The sequence below is a fragment of the Clytia hemisphaerica genome, unplaced genomic scaffold (assembly GCF_902728285.1).
Source record: "Clytia hemisphaerica strain Z4C2 unplaced genomic scaffold, Clytia hemisphaerica genome assembly, whole genome shotgun sequence".
Taxonomy (NCBI): Eukaryota; Metazoa; Cnidaria; class Hydrozoa; order Leptothecata; family Clytiidae; genus Clytia; species Clytia hemisphaerica.
Genome location: NW_027103932.1, coordinates 33,761 through 60,477, shown reverse-complemented (window position 1 = coordinate 60,477; position 26,717 = coordinate 33,761). Strand labels below are relative to the sequence as shown.

The 26,717-nt window shown below is 33.5% G+C and overlaps 1 protein-coding gene across 2 annotated transcripts; it reads right to left on the bottom strand.

Annotated features, from left to right (window-relative positions):
• Window positions 1-1,336: 1,336 nt before the first annotated feature.
• On the bottom strand, window positions 1,337-24,604 carry LOC136809814 (rho-related BTB domain-containing protein 1-like). Of its 2 annotated transcripts, none has more exons than XM_067066367.1 (3): window positions 22,995-24,604; window positions 3,697-3,913; window positions 1,337-3,037 (listed from the first exon to the last, which is right to left on the bottom strand). In XM_067066367.1, the coding sequence occupies exons 1-3, from the start codon at window positions 24,501-24,503 to the stop codon at window positions 2,754-2,756; spliced, it is 2,010 nt and encodes a 669-aa protein (XP_066922468.1). In that variant the 5' UTR covers window positions 24,504-24,604; the 3' UTR covers window positions 1,337-2,753. The 2 variants fall into 2 exon arrangements, with proteins under 2 accessions (XP_066922468.1, XP_066922469.1); XM_067066368.1 differs by lacking the exon at window positions 22,995-24,604 and adding an exon at window positions 5,697-8,294.
• Window positions 24,605-26,717: the final 2,113 nt, after the last annotated feature.

Genomic DNA, 26,717 nt, shown 5'->3' with positions numbered 1-26,717 from the left:
TGAAAAATGAACATAAAATTCTCAAAGCCTTGGAAAAACTACTGAGATTTTGAAAATTCGGGAGTCTTTCAAGCAATGAAAATAAAAATGTACTACTAAAATATGAAATTTTTTTTTTTTAGATTTTTGGAATTTCAGGGTCGGTCGCGCCCGTAAAACAACTAATCAAATTGGTCTCGCCTAATTAAAATAGAACAAAAGTCATGAAATTTATTTGTTTTGTATCCCAGAGACCAGAATTGCAAAAATTCGGGATATACATTTCATGGAGTACGTACTCCCCGGTAAGAAAAATAAAGAAAAATAATACAAAGGTGATTTTGAGACTTTGGAGCATTTGTGACCTGTTAAAAAAATGAAGTCTTTTTATCTAGTTAGCGAACGGTCTTAACGATAAAAAGTATATTCAAGAATATCAAAAAGAAATTTCTTTAAATAACAATCCAACCTAATAAATAAGCAAAAAAAAATTCTACAATTTTTGGGAATCTGCAAAAAAAAATTCGTTTACAATAATGACGGCGGATGTGAAAATATCTTAAAATTTTCAAAAATTTTCAACTTTCATAGAGTTTAAAGTATTAGTGACTGAAATTGGGCAACTTTCTCTAAAAAGGTCGAATTTGATAGGGCGTGTATAGAAGATTTTTGAAAAATTGAAAAATGAAGATTTTTTCTTCTGGTTCAACATTTTTCAAAAACTTTTTATCCTTTAGATCGTTCTCCTCGGAAAAATCTTTCCAACGGTGTATAACTTTCTAATATAGCATAAATGGATACTGAAAAATGCTCAAAAACTACAGTGTCCACATACTTTTGAGAAAGATTTTTATCTAATATGAAATTTTCACATCCTCTATATCCGCCGTTCTGTTTTTAATAACAATGAAATTTTTATATAAAAAAGAACGATATATGATAATAAATTTTTTCCGTTTAATAAAATGTTTGTTTTTATAATATAGAACAAATTTTTTAAGAATAATAATATAATAATAATATAGTCTTTATTTTAAATTCGACAAAATAATAAGATAATAAATTTTTGGTCATACATATCAATGAGACGCCCTTGATTAGAGTTTTTCTCAATTACTTTCGGACAGTATCCAGTTCCTGACAATCTGTCCGGCAGATGAGAGGAAAAGTTGTTTTGTCCGAAAAAATTTTTTTTCGAAAGTTGTAAAACTGAAAAGACTGTTATGTTAATTCTAAATTCGGGCTAAATCCTTCCAAATCAAACTGGACCAAAAAGATCTTAGTATGAACAAAAATATTACAAGAAACAATAAACATTGAACAATCAACAGCATAAAAAGCTACGAAAAAATTTACGCAAAAATAAGTCAAACCCAAACACAAAGAAGAAAAGCGACTGAAAAAGTGAACATTTTATGCAGCAGTTAGATATAAACCAGTCACAAAGAGGCCCCAAATTCGCACCTACTCAGAACTAAAAAAATCAGTTACAATTTAGTTTGTGTTCAAATCAATATATCATGTTTAAACAGCAACAACTATGCTTTTAACATCAGATCGAACTTTGGTAAGATTTGCTGCTTCCAAAAAAGTAAAAAAAGGATTCTCGACCAGCGAGAACCACCAACCCATGAAAGAACCTTATAGGGGGGGAAAGTCGAAGGGTGGCTTTTCCCCGACTACAGTAATCCCGCCGACATTTTTAGCCCCGATAAAGTATAGCTTATAATCAATGATATTATTATCATAGATTAGTTCTTCGGCATCGAACATTTTGTACAATTAGATACAACAATATATTACTCGTATACAAAGAAAAACTAAAATATCTGAACGAAATTATTTTTCAGACTACTGATCTACAAGATCCCCAATAAACTTTTGATTGGTTGGATACGTTTTTTTAGTAAGCATAATGTTTATAAGCATGGCTAGGCTCAAATTTCAAGAAATACTTCACTTAATGAAATTTCAAAACATTTACATGATGTTCAGTTTACTGCATGACAGTTTTTTTAGAAGAATTCTTTTATAAGAATCATAAGGCTCAAATTTCCAAAATTTTTAGAATCTTAAGAATCAAATTCTTCAGGCAAAATCTTCCAATTGTTCATCGAAAAGGCTTTTCGAGCTTTAAGTTTTAGACAATACTTGAAAGGAAAATATATATTTTCCACCACTATTCTAAAAATAAAACTGTACCTTCTGTTAAAATTTAAGAATATTTTAAGAATATTTTAAGGCCCAAAACTGAAAGAGATTTAGAATCATAAGGCCCAATCCAATTTTTGTAATCTTTATAAAAAACTTGATACAAGCGAAACATATTTTGAGAATTCTTTTTTATTTAAGCATCGTTAAACTTATGAAAATGCTTATATATAAAAACGTGTTTTACAGTAAGAAGTACAACATTGGGAAGGATCTTAGAGTCATAGCCAAAAAAAGACAAATGAAACTTGCCCAAATAATTCAATGATGATTACATATTAAACACTTACATTACAGCGATTACTCGCTTATCGGATCTTTTTTTTCACTTCTTATAAAGGGGATTTGATTGAAAGGTTTAACTCCAAGAAATCATGCTAATTAGTGATCACGTGACAGATCCAACCAATCAAAGTAATCACGTGACCGATTCAAACAATCAGAAGTGATCATGTGACCGATCAATCCAATCAGAAGTAATCACGTGACCGATCCAACCAATCAGCAGTAATCACGTGACCAATCAAACCAACCAGGAGTTACCACGTAAAAAACTAACCAAATCAAAAACATCCAGAACAGATTCGTTTCCTTTTCTTTCGTTCCCGCTTCTCATTTTGCTCAGTCAGCATTCTTTGGACGGTCTTCTCATAATAATCTTGTTCTTTCAAATACCAGACAGGTGGCCAACGATGTTCCTCCAAATGCTTCAAGGTTTCCTCATCAAGTGAATTCTTCATCTCTTTTTTCTGGTGACGACACAAATCGTTATAGTTGGTCGACATGAAATGAAGACACCATGCTGACAATTGTGGAGCATTGTGGTATTCACCAAGAATATACGATCCTGAAAAAGATATTAAGGAATTGGTCATATTGATTTATTCAGCAAGTGATATAAAAGTTCACATTGCAGGATCAACGAACATTCCATCAAGGTTTATGAGTACACAAAAAGACTATGCACCCGAATGGTTTTCCATTCATTTTATGAGAATGAAACTCCCCCAAAAACATTTAAAGGAGCATTAAAAGACTTTCAAAGATTTTGATACTCCCCAATCTCTCCTGTAGTTAAAAAAAAGTCCAGTCCAAATAGTTTCTTATCATATTTTGAATGAATATTTATTGAAAGCTTGGCAAAAATTTAAGGGCTAAAGTTGATTAAAATTTTGAAAAAATTGAAAATAAATCATAAAACCAGAACAGAGCAGGGAGGACTGCCAGCATTAAGTTGAAATTTGCTCTTCCAGAAAATCAAACAAATCCCTTTGTGGAAACAGATTATAAGTAAATAAGTCTGCGACCGCAGTCGGAGGCGACCCGAAGGCTCCTCTTTCGATAGCTATCCACCCGAAGGTAGGGGAGGGCGCCACTCTTTCTCTCTGGATTGCTCCACATATCCTTGATCCTTCACATAATTGCTGAGCATCAAGCAGAGAGGCATAAAGTACCATTTTGGGAATCTTTGGTATGACCCGGCTGGGGGAAGCAGATTATACGTACCAATAACATATTCATAGACATCATTATTCTCTTCTTGTCTCATCTGTGTGATATATTTCGCGATACGATCTTCACAGATCATTACCAAATGCCTCAAACATAAGAAGTTAGCCAATTGAAGTGTTCCGTGCAAATCCGACATCTCCTTGCATTCACCAGTGTAGAGGTATTCCAACACGGATCGGAAACTTTCAAGATTGGTATCACGAAAATCAACCTATGAAAAAAAAAAGATTTCGACACTTGAAATTTTAGCTCTTTTTGCTAAAGCTATCGTCATTAAAGAAAAGATTTTAGACACTTGAAGTTACACATTTTTTATTTATAAGAAATTTTTGAAAAAATATGAAACTGTCAGTATTGAAACAATAATTTTCATTACTTCAACTATGATAAGAACAAACTATATAAGAACATAATGGCTTCGATAGCAAAAATGTTAAAAAAAAGTTAAGAATATTTTAAGGCTTTGCCGACTCAAAAACACCATATCTTTTAGGAAAATGGTCAAAAATTACCAAAAAATGGTGAAAATAAGAGCATGTTAAGGGCATCCGAAGGCTTCAAAAAATTTGGATTTTCTTATAAAAAAACATGTAGCTCTCCTTGCTGAAGCTATCGCCATTAAAAAACAGATTCAGTAAACGGCTTTCCGTCGCTAGGTTACCGGGCTATATAAGCAGAAGATAAGACTAAAATGTTCTCTACGTCAGTGTTTTGGTTAAATTTTCAGAATGGGCCTCTATAATTTGTAAACGGTACGAGCGGTTTATAGATGCCCATGTGTCTTCACGGTGGCCTGCAAACCTGTAAAGCTTTATTATTATCAGTATGCTATTGGTAATGGTTGGGTACTCGGATTAAAAAAAAAACAGGTGTAAATCTATCATAATATACCCGTGTACGTACATCTTTATTTTTATCAGCTCCTTATCAGCTGACTAAACGATCGTCAGTAATTACCCTTAATGATAAAAGGAATCTTAATTAACGAGTAAATTAATCATTAATTGATTATGCTTTGATAAATGTTGTCGAAAGGAAAAGAGCAGGTTATAACGAAATACGGAAGTAAAAAAAAACTGAAGAAAATTTTGTTGTCATCATCCAGATGAGAAGATTCTCGTAAGAGGGAAGTGGAAAGGAAATTCATTAAAGCAATGAACAAAAAAATATTTTTCTTTCAACCTGAGAGAAGCAATGTAAACATAGTTCTAATCTATATTCATGTAAAATGAACGTGTCTCAATGTGACGTATATACCCTATATCTTACTAAGGGAAATTACCTGCATCCTAGCCTATACTAGACGTCACCCGCGTTTTTTCTACGCAATTAATTAATTGAAAGTGGGGTGCTCACTACCTGTATTCCCGCTTTACACAGTAACCGAGCAGCGCACACGCACCGATCGAAAGCCTAGGCTAGGATTCGTATCTGCTCTTTTCCTTCTTTATTGCTAAAAGCGATCAAGTATTAACATGCTTTTTCAGACATGTCTGAGGCCTGGAGGTTTTAGAATTAGACACTTTCATGTTTACTTAATAAATTTAGATGTGATGTTAAATAAAATATCTCATAAGACAAATAAACAAACAGAAACAGTTTCTGAAAGGAAATCACGAATATAAATAAACAAAAATTCGTGTTTTGGATATGTTTAACTGATGTTAGATGTTCTGGTTCCTTAAGAAGGCTATGACCCTTGCCTATACACGCAAGATATGTACGAAAATCCTAGAAGTTATTTGCCCCGTACCCTACTAATAAACAATCACCAAGCAAGAGTTTGGTGCAGAATGCTTAGCCCTCAAGAGGGGTATTATGCTGATACATCATCATTACCAGCCTCTTGTCTCAAACATGAGACCAATTATAATCAGACGAGAAGTTCAAAGTTTATTACTGTATACTGACTACAAATGACAAAGTTTGTAGAAAACATTTTGCTGATTGGCAAAGACACTATAAAAGCAATTGAATGTGCAGAAATAGCTTACCTTACAAGTTGAACTTTCTACAAAATCACCATTTAAAAGCATTGCTGAAAAAACATCACTGCGTTGTGATAAAATCACTCTATGTGCTGGAATCTCTACCAAGTCTTGTCCGACCAAGAATGTTATGTCTGATAGAATGTTATTTTCCGTGTAATGTTGACCCATGTATTGTATGTATGCACTGAGTAGGAGCCTTGAACAATCCTCATCATCTGATAGATAGTGAACTACTTCGCTAAAGTCCAACGAATTTGCCATTTCTATAATGTCTTCAAAACTATCCAAATCTGAAATATCTCCAGTGTAATAGAATTCTAAAATGCTTTTGAAAATGTTTATTTGGCCTTGAATTTTGAAATGAAAACGAGGTTTCTGATTCTCAAATGAAACTGAACATCGTTCGAATCCAGGGAAATCTAACGAAAATCGATCACGAGGTTTTGAATCCTCTGTATATAGTGTTGATAGGTCTTGAAATAAAGTCTTCAGTGTTGGTACAGATAATGCTAGAACTAGACTATGTACCCATATTGTACCATCATCGAGTTCAAATTCAAGATCCGTCAGTTTTGATGGCGTGTCTGTTAAGTCTTTGAATAAAGATCGAAAGAAAAAATCTGTCTTGTGCTTAACACTTATACATGGTTCTTTGGATTTGTCATTCAAATAGGGTGGCTGAAGCATCTCAGCTTTACGGTTTAGAAATGCATTTTCAGTCCTTTGTGATTTCTTAAGCATGCCTATTTGAACGGCAGTCGAAAAAAGTTCCCTAACACCGAATTTTGTAGCTACCGACGTTTCGAAATATAAAAGAGCGCCGATATCTGAAGCTACTTTCCGCGCAATGTCAGAATCGATACATCTGGATCGTTTGCTACGCCTGGAGCGACGCGTCGATAACCGAGTTGGACATTGAAGGTATTCCCTCAACGACCGGATTTTACGTTCATGATTATAGTATTTCTTTGGATCGTTATGTCGGCGATCGGCTTGTAATCCTACTAGGACGACGGGAATATGTTTACAATACTTCTTAAGCTCGTATATCCAATGCGATGCTACACTTTCTAATGATTGGAGACTTCCGATATTAAAACAGACAAATATGATATCGGCATCGTTATAAGAATATTCCCGATCCTTCTGATGATCGCCGAATGTATCCCATATCAAAAGTTTCACATTACGACGACCGTACTTATGACGGAGTTGAAATTCTGCCGTGTTTTTATCGACGTTATGATTGGCAAATATGGTCGGTGTATGTGTGGGTGAGTTCAATGCATCAATATCGGTACACGGTTGATTATAAACGTAAGAACAAATTAAACGAGTTTTTCCGATTCCATTATCTCCTACAACGACACATTTCATTTCCTTTTCATTCAATTTTGGGCCGAATCGACGGCTGATTTTCTTGACAACTCCAGCCATGTTAAAGCTTTATGTTGGCCTACAAAGATTCTATTCGCCAATATGATTGATTATATTGTAATAATTAGTTCAACTGCATGTCTTCAGCGATCATTGTATCCTTTTATAGCTATATATTGACGAATATGCTGAGTGTGACTTTTGAAATTTCGAATCTCTGTCAACTGCTTATACGTGTTTACGTTAAACAATAGATCACCTCTACCATAAACAACTCGGCTCTTTTTTCTTCATCCGATCGATTACTTTTTTTTTCTTGTTTGAAAGAAATTAAAAAGAGAAAATTTTCTTGAGCTAGTAGATGTCAGACAGGATGTATACAGTATAACATATCATGTTTGATAGGAGATTAATGAGCAACTAAATAATAACATCTCTGAACCAAAACAAAGTTTGAGAAAGTGAGAGGAGAAAAAACTGAACGAATAAAATGTTCCGGCCGCCGTAGCCGTAGTCGCACGTACGATTTTTCGTCTACGCTTATCCCAAGCTTTTCTTCTTCCCAACACTATGGACAATACAATCAACTCTCAAAACTTCTAATTACTGCAACGCTTTATAACTTTAGCAATCATTGGCATTTTAAGGTCCGATTAATCCACAGTGAAGTAATGTTCTAGAGAATTCGACAGAATAGTAGAGAAATATTTTGCATTACACGCTTTTTTATAAGAATATACTTTATAAGACTATTCATGATGAAAATGACAAAAAAAATAAGAATATGCCACCATCATGGAATTTGCCAACTGACTGTAACAATATCAATTTTTAAAAGATTTTACCTGGTAATCATGAAATATCTCCTAGCAATGCTATAAGCTTTCACAAAAATGCCAAATCTTTGCTTGAGGTATGTATTACATCCTAAAATCAGACTAGATCGGATCCTAACGTAAGAATACTCTGAGAATATTTCAGGATGATTTTCCCCAAAAAGTTAAGAATATCCATCATGATTAAAAAACACCATTCTTATAAAGAAAAGCGTGTAATGACACAAAAACCCGAACCAAAAACTTTCAGAGAAAGTGAAGAGATTATTTGTGAGAAAATGTCTTTAACAAGTTTCAGAGGCGTCTCGAACCAGACATGGTGTTAAAAATGACAACGCAAAACCCCAGAGTGACCACATTAGGATAACTATATATCGTGATGTTTACACTAATAAAAAGCCAAACAGGGCCAAAGGTAGCTAAAATCTTTATGGAAGTAAAAAACCTAACAGATATGATCATCACCGATAACTCAAAGTCAGTCGTACATATCAGCCGTCTTTTAATAGGTAATAACCAGAGTCGAAGGACTTAAAAAGTTAGCTCTAAGGTAGCATTTTCAATTCAAGCCAGCCATATCAGTCATAACCAAACACTCCGTCTCCAGAACAGCCTCTCTATACGAACCACAAACATATACCACGAACCAAAAAAATGAAACAACTGAATATGTATACAGAAAACAGAAAAAGATATGACGGGAAATGAAAGAAAATCATTTTTGTTAACATTTTTTGAATCACAGTCACTTTCGATTGGTTGAAATCTAATCAAGATTACGTCATCAAGTCATATCCATGTTTTCAGTCAATCAAATTAATTACAACAAGTTCCTTGATTACAATCAAATCATTACATCAGAGCATCAACCGCACTCACAAAACTTACCACATAAAAGCAAGATCTTTATTTTTATAGGAATGATAACGGGGTATTGCAACCCTTGATTTTCAGGACTTAAAATCTAATATTGCCCTTATCTTACAGATCAAATGAACTTAAAGATTCTTTTAATGAATTACTTGAAATAATGCTTAACTTAGTGGAAACCTGTGGTGAAATATGGAATGCGTAGAAACTAATAGTCTAGCAAGCTAGACGACTAATTTATACATAGTAGAAATAAAGCAAAAAGTAATGAATGGAACAATTTTATACAAACTAAATCCCGTATTATTATTATTAGTATTGGTATTATTAGTATTACACGCATTATAAACGACTCCAGTCTAAGAAACTAATGGATAAAGCTTTAGGACTTTCCATACTTATCGGTATGTCACAAGAATCGGATTAATTCATAACAGCGTCACTAGAATGTTGCCAATTTTGTTTAGAACTGTTATCTTGTATTCGCCACAGAATGATGGTCACGTTTATAACAAAAATGAAAATCGGCTTTTTCGAACAATGTTTTAACAGTTTATTGAATAACTTGTAAGAATCCAAAAAATGTTGCTCTTTTTTAATCTGGAGTCTTTCGTAAAGTTGTAAACATCAAAAACCATAATATTCTGTACGTTCTAACGGTTAAAAACCAATAGATTTGAATCTTTCAAATTAAATTAAACAGATGCTATCAGTAACCGACACTTTACACCCTAGTTCAGACCCGAACAAAATTAAATAGCTTTTCACATATTGGAGCCTCTATAAGTCGAATTTCTCCTTAACTCGAACAAGTTTTACGGTCCCCTCAGTTAACAGTGTCTTATAATTCTCACTCCATAACTCGAAATTTCTCGAAAAACTCAAACAGATTTGCGTTCTCCGTGCGTGGCCGATTTATGGAGACTCTATTGTAACTCTCTACCAAATTGTACGAAACTTGAAATCACAAAAGTCGTACAGAATACTGGTTTTATGACAAAATCTGTTTTTCTCTATATGATAAAATCAAAATCTAACATTGACTAATACGACTAAAAAATGTCAATGCCTGCGAATACCACAAAAAGTTATACATATTCCTTTGTCAGGTAAAAAAGAGGTGCCAGTATGACGTGTCAGAACAGATTTAGTTGCTCGAATTCCATGTGGTGATGACTGTGAAGCACTTGAAATAACAGTTTAAATTGCATTGAAATAAATCGATCTCGACATCTAACTGACTGGCACCTATCAACTAATCATCATCACCAGACAAATACTTTACAAATTATCTGGCAACAGATCAAAATACATTAAAAGTTATGAAATCAGCTTCTAGCAGTTATGGTTAGATTAAGGTGTTAAACTTGAAACTAGCATTATGTATTACAAAGAAATCGTATATATAATGAGGAACAGGGTTAGGCCAAACCCTCTCTTCCTTAAATTATCCCCCATCTTTTCTCTTTCTTTCTAGCCTTATAAAAGTCGACCCAGATTCTCGTCAAGTTTTGAAAATGAAGACCTCGATCCGTCTTCCGTGTTTTGCTAATTCTTAATAAAGAGGGGTTCGAGCTAAGAAAAATTGGCAAAATTTATCCCACAATAAGATCAATATATCAACCTTCATAAAAACAGGGACCAACCCTTAAAATATTGAATATCTAAATAATAATTTTCTAAGATTCAAGAAAAAGTATGCAAAAAAGGTGCAAACAACCCAGCTAATCAAGTGGATCCAAAATATACCTAGGATGTATTCAATATTTCACAAAAAAATGTCCCGGGAATTTCTATAGCGAACTTGAATAAACTATACCTATCTATCGATACCCCCTACCACATTTATTTCCCCTTTAGATAAATAATAGATTGATATATTGTATTGATTACTGTTTCACTGGAACTTTTATTAAGTGAAATCATGTAAATCAGCTTAGCGTCAGGACAAATTAAACTCGTGCTCAGAATTCCTTTGAAACCAAATATTGACGTCTTATTTTGCCCTGATACTATAAGAAAGGACAAAAGTGACAAATAGAAAATGAAGATTGGCAAAAATTGAAATAGCTGCATGAAAACAGTCATAAAGCCGATTGCTTTGTCGGTATATGACAAGTCGATACTTTCTTAGAGTGGGTTACACATCGTCAAAAAGGGTGTTGCCTAGGATACTAACGAACAATTGATTTGAGCCTTGCTAGAATTAATAGCCAGTTCTTTTTCAAAGGACATACAAATTCTACTAACATTGCATAAAAAGTTGCACTAACAAGGCTAAAAACACAAGCTATGATTGTGTAAGTATAAGCTTCCCTAAGCAAAAGCTAACCACGATAGCTATAAAGGTTTATTGACATCATCAGTTTCTCAGCTCACGTAAATACTAATTCTTTCAAATTCGACGTTCTATTTCTAGATACGCTCAATGATTCGATAACATCGAAAGCTACCGTTGACAAGAAATTCTCCTAAACGACACTCTAGTATTCGATACTTTCCCTTATCCGATGAAAATCCATTCCCTTTGAAAATCCGTTCCCCTTGAAAATCGAATTAGACAGTGTCAGCGTACTTTCAAATTCGTCAACCTTTCAAACATGTCACAGCAGGACTTGTTAAGATGACATAATGAGTAGGTTAGACAAAAAATGACTGGGTCAGACAGTGTTTTTTCGGAAACAGACTTAAAACAGATACAAAGGAGTCTCTTTGAGCAATCTGGAAACCTAGTCACACAATGACAAATCATAACTAAATATTTTAAAGCATGCTGTTGACAAGCTGACAAATGATTGAAACGTCTGTACATTTGAAAGAAAACCCGATACTTTCTTTATCGGTAAAAAACATAAAGAATAACTGGTGATCAACCTGGCCTTTCTAAAGATGATAACAAAATACTGTCATGATTTTGGTAGATACCAGTTCTTTTTTCATTTATAAGCATAAAAGTTTTTTTATAAGAACAAACTATATAAGAACATAAGGCTCCGATGGCCAAAATGTTAAGAACAAGTTAAGAACATTTTTAGGCTTGAAACTCAAAAAGTTATGAACATCCGAAGGCTTCAAAAATTTTTAAAACGTATACTTAGAGCCTGCAAGATCCTTAAAAAGGGAACCTTTTAAATTTTTTAAAATTTTCAAAGCATCCACTTTTGTTGGTATCTGTGAAAATCTTCATTTTTCAAGGCTTCAAAAACCTGTTAGACTATTCTCCTCGATGATATCTTTCCAACGGTGTATAATAAAATAAGTGGATGTTTGGGAAATGTTAAAATAGTAAATTGTTCACGTACTTTTGAAAAGACATGAGGATCAAAATAGGTTTTTATTTTTAAAGCAATGGGCTTTTCCAGAAAAAAACCGTACACCCCCTGTTGAGGAGGTCCATCATTTTGTGGCTGGAGATGCTGGATTTAAAAGGCTACCCCCATGGAATTCCAGTTATTTTTGACAGATTTTTGTATCTTCCTATGGAATTCCGCCACATATCAAACCTTACCCCCTTGGAACGGAGATGGATCTTAAATATTTAGCTGAACTTAATCAAGAAACTTGCTTGAGAAGAGAAATATCCAAATAATAATAATAATAATATATGTATATACAGTATGATAGTACTACGAAACAATAACACCTCCAAATCAAATGATGAACTGCTAAACGAAAATCTTAAGCGTTTGATAAACAATAAGTATTTGGCGGATAGTTACGTAAGATAACGGATTTCATGTTATGCATATTACAAAATACGTGAAATAGTTCGAGTTGAGAGACACATGCAGGAAAAAATTTAGCGATAATTTGTTCAAAGCAACTAAACAAACCGTGTGGCGACGATTTATTTCAAAATGTTTCCTTTCTTAAAGTCTAAACTCAAACTAGTACTAACTCATATACTACCCACTCAGTTTTAAGAACAATGTTTCAACTATCTCTCCGTCCATACAAATAAGTGGTAGAAGACGTGTCAATGTTCACCACATACACTGTCATTATGAGACTTAATTAATAATAGTCTTAAAACCAAAGAGCCATCAGACAAAAAAAGATTAACTAGCGATACAAGTGTAAGATCGAAAAACACCAGCATTTGAACTTTCTAGTATCCGCAATATCATATTACATACATTAAACAGAAACTGACTGAGTAATAACGAAAGTAAGATGTCTTTATAACAAGATATTTCTACTTCCTTAAACCCTGCTACGAGGACCCGGAAATACGAGAGCTTTCTTACTGCTTAACCCTCTACCTTAATATTGAAATAGAGACGATTAGTCAAACAAAACAAACATGGTGTTCTTAGTAATTAAACTATTTGTAATGTCAAGTGTACCCACGTTGAGTAGTCGTCCACTTATATGACGAAATGAATGACCGAAAATGATTATAAAGTAATTTTTGTAAATAAAGGTCAAGATCAGGTCAATAAAAAAAGTCGAGTGTAGAACCTTTTATTTGAATAAAGTTTTTCAATACTAGAGATAGATAAAGAAGGGTCAACATAAAAAGGGTTTTAATGTCTTACTATCACAAGTAAAATTTACATCGAAGGAATAACACTGTAAATAGCGAAGGATTTTTCCTTTATCTATCCTATCAGTGCAACTGGTACGGCCTACTTCCTTTATTGAGTAATCTGTCGTCAAATTGAATCTCCATTCATTAATCTATAAAGCAGTTATCTCGATCGCTCTGTAATCAGTGTAAGCGAGATCACTTTTTTTGCCAAGAGAGGAGATTCATTTACACAAAGTCAGACCAACTCGAAAAAGGTCATGTCCGAAACTTTGTTGGATAATTAACGTGGTATTTATGTCTCGATACCCCTGATTTATCAACTGGATCATTTAGGAACTGTTGTTCCCTTTCAAACTCAAATCTAGACTTCTTAAATTTCTCTGCGATGTGTGCTGGATAGAGGTATAGGTTGATGGCCCCATCAGCTCGGCTGACTAAATTAATAGTCTCCACGAAATTAAAAGTTTCCTACCAGATATTGGCTTTAGTATTTCTTATGAAATGCCAAAAAATCATCTTTTATGCAATACTAAGCAGATAATGCCAAAGAAATCAAGGGGAAGTTACAGAGTATAGACCACGACAAGAAGTTTAATAGGTTAAAACCACGCTTCCTTTTGATGGATGTGCTGATTGATACAGAATTATTGAGGAAAAAAAATCATCATTGATGATAATGAATACAGTAGAATGTCCAATAAGAAATGTATCTTTAGGCAAGGTTCTAAATGTTCCAGTTTCAGGGTATCCTTTATGATACATCCTATATGTTTAAAGAGTTTTGAGCAACCAAAATTGAAGGTAATTTTAAACGTGTTTCATCAGAGACTATTAAGACGTTGCTTTTAGGTTTACCGAGATTCCATTAAATCGTTTTGAAAAAAACTTCTTGTAAAGAAAAACTCCTTGCTTCAACGTTAAAATTATGTGCGGACTCGTGCTGATTGATGTCTATAGAAATATCTACATGAAAAAATACTTTGGCATTACGTGCCATAAAGAAGAGCGAATTTCGAGAACCAAAATGCAATGGTAAATGCTATATCTTCACTTTATTCTACCTTATAAACTTTTTATATGAGAACAATGAGGCTCAAAATAGCCAAAAAATAACAACAATTTAAGAACAATGCTGAGCCTAAAATTACTCAAATTCAAGCAATTTAGGGGTTAGAGTAGTAAAAATTGGGTATAGCTCCTAAAATACCTTTTTTACACCTTATAAATAAGAACAGGATAAGAACAATTTGAGGCTCAAAGTGCCAAAAATCACATTCAATACCAAATCCAAACTCAAATTCAAGCTTCAATAACTCTTGCTTTCCGATTATGAAATACACAGTGAACACTGATCTGTACATCCTTGCTTTGCTTAACACAAAAAATGATGGTTTTTTTTATTGACATGATTATATCAATGTTGTTTCGAATGTTTGATTTCTACTTGGATTTAGTAAACAATAAAATTGGTTGATATGACTTGATGTCGATCGAAATCAATCATTATTATGAACACAAGAAGGAAGCACGTATTCATTCTTCCCGTTGTAAATCTTCATGATGCTTCAAGGTTCATATACATGTTTTTTCTATAAGAACAAACTATATAAGAACATAAAGCTTATATGGCTAAAATGTTAAGGACATTGTAAGGCTTTGCGGACCCTAAAACACCTATTTTCTTAGGAAAATCGACTAAAATACTCACAAAAAGTGAAAATAAAAACATGTCGAGAACATTCTTAGGCTTTAAAACTCAAAAAGTGAAGAACATCCGAAAGTTTCAAAAATTTTGGATGTTCTTATAAAAAATGTGTAAATCTTCATGACGCTTCAAGATTCATGCATCTCACAAAAGAGAAGCATTCTGGTATAAATCAACTTGATTGATATGAACTTTAGGATATGACAAAATCATTTTTTCTATAAAAAGCAGATAATTCCTGTTAAGGCTCGACTGTTCTTGGTTTTAGGGCAAAATTGAGGTATTACTAATAAATGTATAATTATCATTATTATAACACTATAAGAACATCCAAAATTTTTAAAGCCTTGGGGTGTGCTTAACTTTTTGAGTTTAAAGCCTCAAAATGTAAATTTTTTGAGCATTCCTGTCCATTTTCCTATGAAATTCAGCGTTCTATAGTTGATAAAGCCTTATGTTCTTAATTTGCTCTTAACATTTTGGCCATTAAAGCCTTATGTTCTTATTTATAGTTTGTTCTTATTTTGAAAAAAGTGTATGACGGACCTTCTTATGTTTGAAATTTAGCCAATCCAGGCTGATGATTATTGTTATCATATTACTTTAGAGGTTTTGTTTTTTGCTTCATTGTGAACAACAAGAAGATCAGCTTGAAATAAACTGGTCAAAATTCAAGATAATTTTGCATGTACCTTTAAATTCTATATACCAGGGGAGCGCCAAGGAAAAATTGATGTGCGTTTTCTACGGTACCGAAAACATCATTTCGATCCATCAGGCGGCACTTTCTCATACATTTCTATCCGTCGCTTCCGTAAATTTGGAACAATTGGTTTTTAGTGTAGAGGATGTATACCAGATCTAAATAGTTACGGAGATAATCTTCGGGCGAGTTTCTGTTCTGATTATCTCCCTAATGTTTAAATTAGGAAATTTAAAGAAGAGATCGGAAAATCAGCGCGGGCTGGAAGCGTTCAAGAAGCGTTCAAACGCTCGTTTTTCAAGAAGTCGTTGCATTGACTCGGGCAAAGACTTTGGAATGTTGACTCTGAATTCGAATGTTGACTCTGAATTCGAATGTTGACTCTGTCTTTTAAAAATAAAATCATTGTTGTTTTGAAATTGAAAAGAGACCAGACGGTGCTTGATGAAAAGAAATGAAAACTGTGGAATAAGAAAGAAAGAAGATGGAATTTTTATTGTTTCATCAACAGGACAGCAGCCTCAACGGAGTTGTTGCTTCGTTGCAAAAAGAGGTTCAAAGCTAAAAAATGAACTGTATTATGATGGTGGGAGAACCATTCCTTGGGCTTGGATGATTGGATCTTGATTCTTGGTAGTAGAGACCACAACATGAATTTGGACTTTTAGTATGTTTTGAAATGGGAAAAAGATAGTATATTTTGGATATGAAGAATTTATTCCTCCCCTTATTGAGTGGAAGAAGAACTGTTTGTTTGTTGTTGCTTTTTAAATTCTGGCTTGGCCGACCCTTGCTCAATGATGTGGACTCCGTGGTTGTTGTTTGTTGTTTATATGAATACGCATTGGTGGTCAGAGAAATATATTGACATGTGATTGTATTTTAAAGGATTTTATTGTTGATAATGATAATTGTAATGACTTGTAAAATGTCAAAATACATCGACAAAACTTGACATTATTTTTATGATGCACTTTAACTGTTTTAAATTTCTGTGCTACAATTAATACAGCCTACACAGCCGAGAAAGAAGTCACTGATTTTTTTTTACTTTTTTATGTGAAGAGTTTGCTCCTGTTTGTCAGCAATTCAAGGGTAAAAGACTTGTCATATTTGTCTCCAACATACTTACTCTTAGGTGCCAAATAAACGCCCCCCCCCCCCGCTTGTTAATTTTTCGATTTTTTTCCAACCCCCTGGACCTTATTAGGACCCCCCGTTTATTAATTTTTGAAAAAATTCCCAGCTACCAAAAGGAAAGTATTCTAAAAAGCCTAAAATTAGTCTACTTTGACCCTTTTTAGGGTTTTTTAAGGTCTATTTCCCAAACCCCCCGGTAATTAGGTCCCCCCTTTTATTTAATTTGAAAAATTTTTCCAACCCCCCTGTTTATTCGAACCGCCCCCCCCCGTTTATTTGGCACCTAAGAGTAAAATTTTAAGAGCCTTTAGATTTCCCAACTTTGAAAAAATACACAGCCAGTAAAATTTAGAGATTTTGCTTAGTAGAATCGTTGAAGAATACTTTCTAAATCTCAGATCTTTACTTTTATCTGGTTTTTCATTATTTTCATCTCAGGATTTTACAGCACTAATAGTCTTAATATAATTTTAGAACGTTGTTAAAATTTTCAGAATTTATGATGCAATTATACGATATTCCTAATTGCGTATGATTATTGAATTTTGAAATTGCATAAGTCAACTTATTTCCATTAAATTCTCTGTATTTCACATCCCTGTCTCAATAAACCGGCCGATGTCTCAAGTTTGTTTAATTTTGTTGCCACTAGGGTCTCGCTCTGCAAGGGAAACTTTTTGAAGAAGCCAGATGGTAATTTTTTCACCGGAGACGAAATGTTTCCATCAAGTTTTCCAGCGGTAAGGTGACACAGGGGTACGTGTTTATGTTAGTTCTTTCGTTAAGGGGTTTGTCAAAAACTTGCATTTTGGAAAAAGAGTTTTCGAATGTACTTTTTATAATTCAAACGTTCGAAATTAAAGATTCGAAAGTTCGAACTCAAGGAATTCGAAACCGGAAGTAAAACAAGTTCGAACTCAAGGAATTCGAAACCGGAAGTAAAACAAGTTCAAAACAAAAAATAATAAATAAGAATACTTAAAATGCTTTTAAGGCAGACAAACTTTCCCGAGAAAAAACGATTATTGAACTTTTTATTGAATATTCTTAGAGAGTAGAGAAGAGCATAATGGATTAAGGGAATATTTTTACCCTATAAGTCACATTCATTTGAAAGTGCTCATTTTCCAGCGATTCATAAAAAAATTTGTATAATTTTCCTCAGTAAACATCGTAAGTTTGTACGTCTGAAGTGTTTGAGTAAATCTCTTAAGTCTTCCTGGACCCTAGCAGTTGTCGGGGTTTCGCGGGGTTTGTATTTACGAATTGATTACGAATCTATTTTAAAATCACGTGACCCTATAAATATTTTGCTTGCAACTTGCGAATCGAGTGACTTGCCTGGATCGCTTCGCAATTCTTATACATATACACTAGTGATAATTTTGTTGGAATTGACGCCTTTGACGACTTGGTAATGACACTTTCTCTTTTTATTCTGAATTACACGTTTTTTTATAAGAAGAAACTACATAAGTAACATAAGGCTTCGATGGCCAAAATGTTGAGAACAAGTTAAGAACATTTTTAGGCTTAAAACTCTAAAAGTTAAGAACATCTGAAGGCTTCGAAATTTTTGGATGTTCTTATAAAAAAAACGTGTGGCAATCTTCAAACACAAGTTCTTGAATTTTTGCTTCTATGAAATGACCTTTAGAAATTTTGATTGGAGTTGGACTTTTTATGTCATCGTGAGAAAGTTTGAAGATTTAAAAAAATCGTTCTCACCTCTGATGACACTCATTAAAAGATTAAATCAAGTATTTGATAATTCAACTTAAAGTTATCCTCTTATCAGACACACAATATGTAAAGATTTATTTTTCTTAAATAGACAAATAGATTCTTCTTCTTTTTCATAACAACTAGACACCTAGCTATCATTAAAGCCAGATGGAAAGACAATCACAAAAATCTTCAAAATTCTTCCAAATATAAAGTTTTTTTTGCAAAATTTATACAACATAAAGGTAATTGCGAAATTTATATGTAAAGGTATTTTGCAAAATTTATATATTAAGGTATTTTGGAAAAGGAAAACAACAAAGATAATTTATAAATTTTGCATCGATTCTAAACGTAGAAGAATATAAGCTTTAACATTTAAAAAACACCTACACAAAATATTCATGAAACTAAACACTAAAGCACTCCACATTTTAATGACGACTTTCGATAAGCGCTCCCCTCGAGTCAGTCAAAAGCACAAAAGATCGCTCCCACGAATTTTATTGGAAAACTTAAGTATTCAACAAAAAAAAAGATTTGAAGATTGAAAGATAATTTTCTCTAGAAACCAACGGATTTTAAAAATAGAAAATGTTCCTACGTTCCTACAATCAAAATACAAAAATGCTTGGTTATTTGGAAAGACGAGTAAAGATATATCAATCATTCAAGTCTCTATATTTATAAACGATAGCAGAAAAAGAAGAAGAAACAAAGCGGAAAAAAGTATTAAGCGATGCTTGTCAACAATTAAGTGCATATTACTCTCGGGTACCTAATAGCCGGGGGGTTTGGAATAAGCACGGGGGTTGTAAAAAATCTCAAAGCTTAATAAGCGCTGAGGTGGAAAATTTTCGTTAATTAATTAGCAGGGGGACGCTTACATTACGTACCCAAGAGTATGTATAAGTGTAATTTATGTATAAATATGACCAGGGGTTTGTACTAGCCAGGTAGAATTAGAAAATTCACCGGCCTAAATATTTGACTCATCATTCTAAGTATCAAATTCAGGCGAATTAGCTAGAAATTCAACTGGTTAAAATTTGTAATCCACTTGCCAAACAAAACTATAGCGATTCCCCGTATAAGACCATACAATATTTTTATTTCTAAGAAAAGTAAAAAAAAAACTTTGATTTTAGCTCGTCCCTTACGCTTACGTGGGAATTAAACTGGCCAATGAAATGACAAAAAGTTGTTAAAAGACCCTATAAGGTTTGATGTATAAAATAGGAAGTAGGCTGACAAATCTCCACGTTCCAATCGAATTTTAATGCTATGGAAATGGAAAGCATGGTATTAGAATTTTTAATGAAAAACATATTTCCAATTATTGATTATTAAACGAGTCAAAATTTTCGATTCAGTGCCTGTGAGTGAGGATGTAGTCCAAGGGTGGAACTATGAAAAATAATCAAATACTACGCACAAAGGAATCTTTTTATTTCAAAAAACTTGCCTACGGTCGGGAAAATAAAAGGTTCAATGTACAACGCTCGGACCCTAAAAATTCATTCAGAGAATTCATTCAGGTCGCACTTGCTTATATGACATTTACGATGATGAATTGCAACATGTAAAAGACCTTTTGGAAATTCCAATAAAATGTCATCTCTTTATAAACAAAGTGTCACTTTCAATCAATTCACTCACACAAACCTCCAAAAATGATAAATCTTATAACAAAAATATTTTAAGAAAAGCTTCATCAACGATAAGCTTCCTAACCCTAACATATAAAACCAAAAAAAAATTGATTTGATAGAAAGCTCCTTAGAAATTCATTCACAAAAAGGGCTCATGTAGAAATCGTTTGAAAAAAGGAGATAAAAGTTAAAGTCTATACTTTTTCGATACAATAAAAAACAGGGAAGTGATAAACAGGTTTAAGATGACCGACCTTGAAAATGTTTCGATAAGAAACTAGAAATCCGTATCGAAATACAAGCTTTTCATAAGAACTCTAGATAATCTCCGACTGAACTTCATTTTATTTAGAGGCAGATTCCCCTATGCGAAATTAAGCCTCGTGTTCTTACGAAAAACCGTAAAACCTTTTAATCTTTTGTCTGGAATGTGCAAATTGATAAACAGTATTTCGTGACGTTATTACGTAATATAGTATGTAACAAATTTAACTTAAAGGTTTTTTATTTAAATAAGGGTGATATCGTTTGCTTACTAATCAATTTTAATTCACAAGCTTTTTCACATTGGATTGACACAGATGTGGAGCAAGATTGGTCAGAAAGATGAAAAGAAAAACATTTTTTGTTTATATTAGCATAATGTAACAAACGGCAGACACTGTCCTGATATGAAACATGTGTCTGATATGAAACGGGAACACTTATGTAAAAACAATTAACCTTTAATAAGTGATGAGAGCGCTATACTCAAATTAATCTAAAACCACTGTACAATATCTAATAATAGTTTATAACACTATCTTGAATGAATTGAATACAACATTTTATCAGCTTTTCACTTCAAAACAATCTTGTGCCTAAAAGGCTTCAAATGAAATCGTTTTGACAACTGACACTACGACAGAATATTGACAGCAAGAAACAATACACTGATGGTTTCGTTTTCAAGCTTCCTACTGAATCAGACTGAATACAGGTGTATAATATTGTAAGAAAATAACACACACGATGCTGCCCATTTTAGACTGTTCTTGAAAGACAATTATTATTCGTATAGTAATTTTATTATCAAAGAAAACTTACTATATATGTTAAGACTGGCCTCTGTAAGACTCTTATAGCCGTTTTAGAAGGTTTCATACTTAGTATTTCATAATTCTAAGATCATTCAGAAAGTAAATACTAAAATTTGATTCCAAAAACATTCTCTGCAAAATAAAAAACAAACAAAATGGAAATAAGAAAACTTAGTACTAGTAGCTGAAAGAACCAAACGTAAAAAAAAGACCTAAAAGAGGAAGCTATACGAGAAAAATAAATTTGTGATAAATCTATAAAACTTTATCTTTGCTTAAATACAATTTACGTCACAACTTTGAAGCAAGATCATTCAAAGAATTCTTAGGATGCTATGTTTGTTATCAATGCACAAATCTATGTTCCCTTTTCCCCTGCTTCTAAAGATGTTCTTTTGGTTCATGGTGAATCGTTTATAAAAACCTTAATCATAATTGAACAGGAAAAAGGTCCTAACTTATCCGTCTCCTGGAGATTCAAACTCTGAGATATTGCTTTAACAAATTTGGAGCAATTTAATATATAATACCATGGCAGTGCTACCTTTTTGATCCAAAAAAATCTACATGATAAGAGAAAAAAAGATAAGCAAAAAAGTATATTATATTCATAATTTCGAAGGATGAGATAGTAATATTCAAAATGAAAAACAAAAGCCTGACATCTTTTTCAGAAGCTAAATCTAATCTCAGAAGCTAAAGCTGTTGTGGGGGAAACTGCAAATTTTTTATTTTGTTAAGCTTAGCCTGTCTTATCAAAAAAAAAAGAGAAATAAATCCCCCAAAAAATCATGGTTTGGTATTTAGGCAGCTATGTGAAAAAGCTTGCAGAAAACCACGACTTCCAACACAAATTTTGAGTTTCAAATAAAAAAATTTTGAGAATTCAAGCAAAAGATTTAAAAATTGTAGTATTAATCAGGAAGCCTACAAATATATATTTGAATTTTGAACTTAAATTATTTTCAATAAGAAATTAAATAAACACCACCAGCTTCAAATCACAGAGCCCACCACCCTTTGGCCGAGCTTAGAAGTGGAAAATATATATGGAAATCTGATGGGTTTGGAGTAAAAATATGCAATATATTGGTGTTTATAATTAACTTGTAATCCTTTAGCATAAGTTTATTTTAAAATCAGACTTATATTCAGTGGTTTCTGAAAACTCTTTGAAAATTCAAAGTTTGCAAGACATGAAAAACAAAATGAGTTTGATAGTCATAAAATTAGTCGGGTTCAGCAGAAACATACATTATATATCACTCACTTATCGTACAGGAACTATTGGATTGTCATAGGTAAGTAAGATATAAAGGTCAGTGGTTATGATATCTTATAATTTTGAAAGCATAGTATATTTTGATGGAGCCCAACTGTTAACCAAAGCTATGTTTAATTTGTGCTCACTGCAGAAATTGGAAAAAAACTAACAAAAACAACACAAAAAACTCTGTGTATCTCAGTTACTTTAAATACACGACAAGATCATTTGGTCAATGCATAGATTTTGTCAAATTTGTTGTTTTGGTACTAAGAAACCAGGAGAGATTTTTAGATTAGTTTTGGAAATTGTGGACCAAAAATCAGTGATAAATTAGACAATGTATCAAGTTAACACTGAGATGTTCTAAAAGGTAAATAAACAAACAGATTTAGTCAGTAAAGAAAAAATTGACATACCTGTTCCAGCATGCTTTCCTTGAAAACTCCTTCTTTGAACATTGCATCCATCATAGGACATTGTGATACCAAAACTTGCTTGTGTACAGGAATCATTATACCATCAACCAAAAAAATGACATCAGCATAAAATGGTTGCTCCAATAAACTTTCACAATTCTTTTGTTGAACTCCTTGAAATTGACTCTTAATACTTGCGTTTAAAAAATCTTCTTTGTTGATTAAATTTGAAAGATAACATAAAAGCAATTCTTCCTGAAGATATGATGCCACATCCAGCAATTGTATTGGGTCGGGTATGTTACTGATACTTCCAGTATATAAATATTCCAAGACCAATCCGAAACTGATTGGGTCAACATTTAAAACTTGGACACAAACATTGTGTACACCAAACTGATTGGGTGTGACTTCTACAGAATGATAGCCTTGTGGGAGATTGAAATCAGAAAACCCATTTACGTACCCCTCCATTGTTTTAATGTTCCCACAAGAAAGTGACGGAACTTCTTTGTAACCTAAAAGGTTGCAAAGTTCGGGGATTGACAACAGTAGTTTCATGATATTTGAAGAAGCAATTAAAGGCACACTGTGTGCAGGGATCATTTCATGGCCAACTAAAAATGTAACATCTGAGAGTCCTTGTTCTTTGAGAAGAGTTTTGAATTCATAAAATTTATACGGTGAAAATGCATGAATTTCTGGCTCAGGTAATTTTTCTGGCAAATAAGGTTTTTGAATGCCTGGCTCTTCAACACATTTCAAATATGATGAAAACAGCATTGCTCTAGTTTGACGACGGTAGACCAATGCTGCTCTGATGGCACTTTCAAAAACTTGGTCAACCCCATGTTTTGTAACAATACTGGTTTCTAGATAAGAGGATGCATTGATCTCTCTTGATGTCTGCCTTCCTATCTCTGGAGCAATAGATCTTACAAATTCGTTGTTGTTTGATTTACACCACAATCCTTTAAAACTACTGTTTAGAACATCAGTCAAAGTTGTGACTTGTGAAGCATGGTTGAAAAGTGTTGGGTCAGAATGTCTCCTATCAAGTTGAGTTCCAACCAAAATGATTGGAGCTCTTGGACAATATTTCTTTATTTCAGGATACCATTTTGCATTTACATTTCTTAAAGATGACCAAGACCCAATACTGAAACATACAACAACAACATGTGCGTTTTGAAAAGAAAAACGTCTGTCTTTTTCGTGATCACCAAATGTATCCCAAATCCTAAGCTGGACAGGTGCTCCGTTAACAACCGTGGATGCACGCTTTCTAACTGCTAGGTCTATCACATACTGGTCTATTGCAAATACAGTTGGTATGTGTGGTCTTTGATAAAGGGTAGTTAAAGAAAGTCCCGGTTGACCAAAAACATATGAGCAAATCAATCTGCTCTTGCCGACCGCTGTATCCCCAACAACTACACATTTGACATACTCTTGTCTTGGTTGCTCATCATAAGCATCTAAAGAAACTCTAGCTCTATCATGATTCATGGTCAACAAAACTTAAAATTACTACCTTCGATATATTGCCTTTTTGTCATATTTCAGCCAGTTTCTGGGAGTTAAATCAGCTACTTGACCCTCCAACAGCAAGCTTGTAAATTATTATATGCACTTTCACTTTTCCTCGACTTTTATTTATAGTCTGGCGCTAAATCAAAGACGGGGGTATAAGCCAAAGATTGCCCCAAAACATCACAAAAGCATTTTATTTATATGCAATATAAAGTATGCAAAAGTTATTCAGAATTTATATCAAATCTACTGATTCTTCTTTTGTTTAAAATTTACTAAGTTTAACAAAATCCCACTGAAAATACGATTAAAACTTTGTTTTCAACCCCCGTCGAATTATCTTTAGACAGCTGAAAACAAAGATTTTCATCCATTATCCATTCCGGCGTAAAAGTAGACAGACCGCCGGAAAAAATATCTTCTTATCCATTTTCAGTCAAGAACACCTTCAAATTAGCTTATCATAGGCTGATTAGCCTATCATAGGCTATTTAGACTATTTTATATAGGCTATTTAGCCGAAAATCGATAAAAACCTCGATTTCTGACGAAATAAAAATAGTCGCGTCTTCTCTAAGGAATACATAGTTTCTCATTGTCAGAGAAATGCTCATGACAAATTTTGACTTTGGGTCAATTTTGGTTTAGGATATATTCCACTTTTTGGTACTGCGCATGCGTAGGGTAAGAAAACCGGGCTTTTTGTCGATTCAGCAGAACTTCATTATCAGAAAATTAGCCTATAATCGGTTAGTTAGCCGATGGATAATAAATTTATTCATATTTCTGTTTCCAAAATTGAATGTTATATCAGTTTAAGTGAAAAAGATTCTTTTGGCTTTGGGCAATGAAGCAATGGTGAAAAATAGACGCGACTATTTATATTTCGTCAGAAATCAAGGTTTTCATCGATTTTCGGCTAAATAGCCTATATAAAATAGTCTAAATAGCCTATGATAGGCTAATCAGCCTATGATAGGCTAATTTGAAGGTGTTCTTGACTGATTTTGGTGGGGTGGACTAACTTTCTTTGGGTTTTCCCGGTGGATGGGGCGGGGGCCCGAGGGGGGGGGTCACTTCGATTTTGAAAACGACCGTACGTTCAGCCAAAAATCAGGTCTCTAAAATCTGACCCTTAAAGTGCAGGAAAAATTTGGCTGAAAATCGACCCTTATAATGCATTTTTACGAAATTCTTTGCCCTTTTTCAGGACAAAATTTTTTGAAATTTCTCAAATTTTACCTCAAAATTTGGTATTTTCTCAAATTTTATACCCTTACAGCTTACAGTGCACTTTCCAAAGTCCAAAAAACCTACCCCTAAGGGCCGCCACACGTCCCGGTAGGTCACTTACCTGGAGTGCCCCCCCCCCGGGGGCATGTGCTGACGGTAAGGGTCGGTTTTTTTCACCTTTCAAAGTCTCTTTTAAGTTCCTAAGCGTTGCAAAAATAAGAAAGTTTTAAATTAGTCCTCTCTATTAATTAAGGGTCGGGAAATTCACCATTTTTAGGTTTAGAGAGAGAATACGAGAATAATGAGTCTTTCTAAGGGTAGGACGTTTTTCAAAAAACGAAGAATATTTTTCAAAAAAAGTCTCCAAGGGTCACCTTTTCAGCAAAAATCACTCTCTAAGGGTCAGTTTTCAGGTCCCTTGGTAAATAAGATTTAATAAGAAGAAGCATATTTTTAACTTCTGCTGGACAATGTAAACTTCTCATCTGGGAATCTATAATGGCGGATTTTTGGTTGTTGGATCTCTTTTGGACCACGCCTTGGTTAACAATGCCCCTTGAATTTTCATTATCAGAGGCTTATGTTGTAGTACTAGTAGTTCCAGAGAGGGGGTGATGAATGTTCTTTACTGAAAAATTTGAATATTTTTATTGACGTCAACATTTATCGAAAAGGAAAAATGCTGAAGTTTACTAACGTATATCAATTTTTTGAAAATAATTTTTTTTGGAATATGAAGAAGCATCCTTACCTTACTCTTCAGTCCGGGAGAACCTTCGAGGGTATGAAAAAGAACTCTTGATTAGCGTTTTGGTTTCATGTTGACGTCATTAAAGCACTTTTCTACAAGTTTTCAAGAATGGTTGAATTTGATACGTTAATTTTCACTTGCTTAGAATCTTTGGTCAAAAGTATCTAAATTCAGCATCAGTCTTCTTCCAAAGGGGCATACACGAA

Coding starts and splice junctions, on each gene's coding strand:
- LOC136809814 (XM_067066367.1), bottom strand. CDS start 24,503: ATGAATCATGATAGAGCTAGAGTTTCTTTAGATGCTTATGATGAGCAA. Junction 3,914..22,994: donor AGGAAAGCATGCTGGAACAG/GTATGTCAATTT, acceptor TTTTTTTCATAG/GTTGATTTTCGTGATACCAA. Junction 3,038..3,696: donor TGTCTATGAATATGTTATTG/GTACGTATAATC, acceptor TATCTTTTTCAG/GATCGTATATTCTTGGTGAA.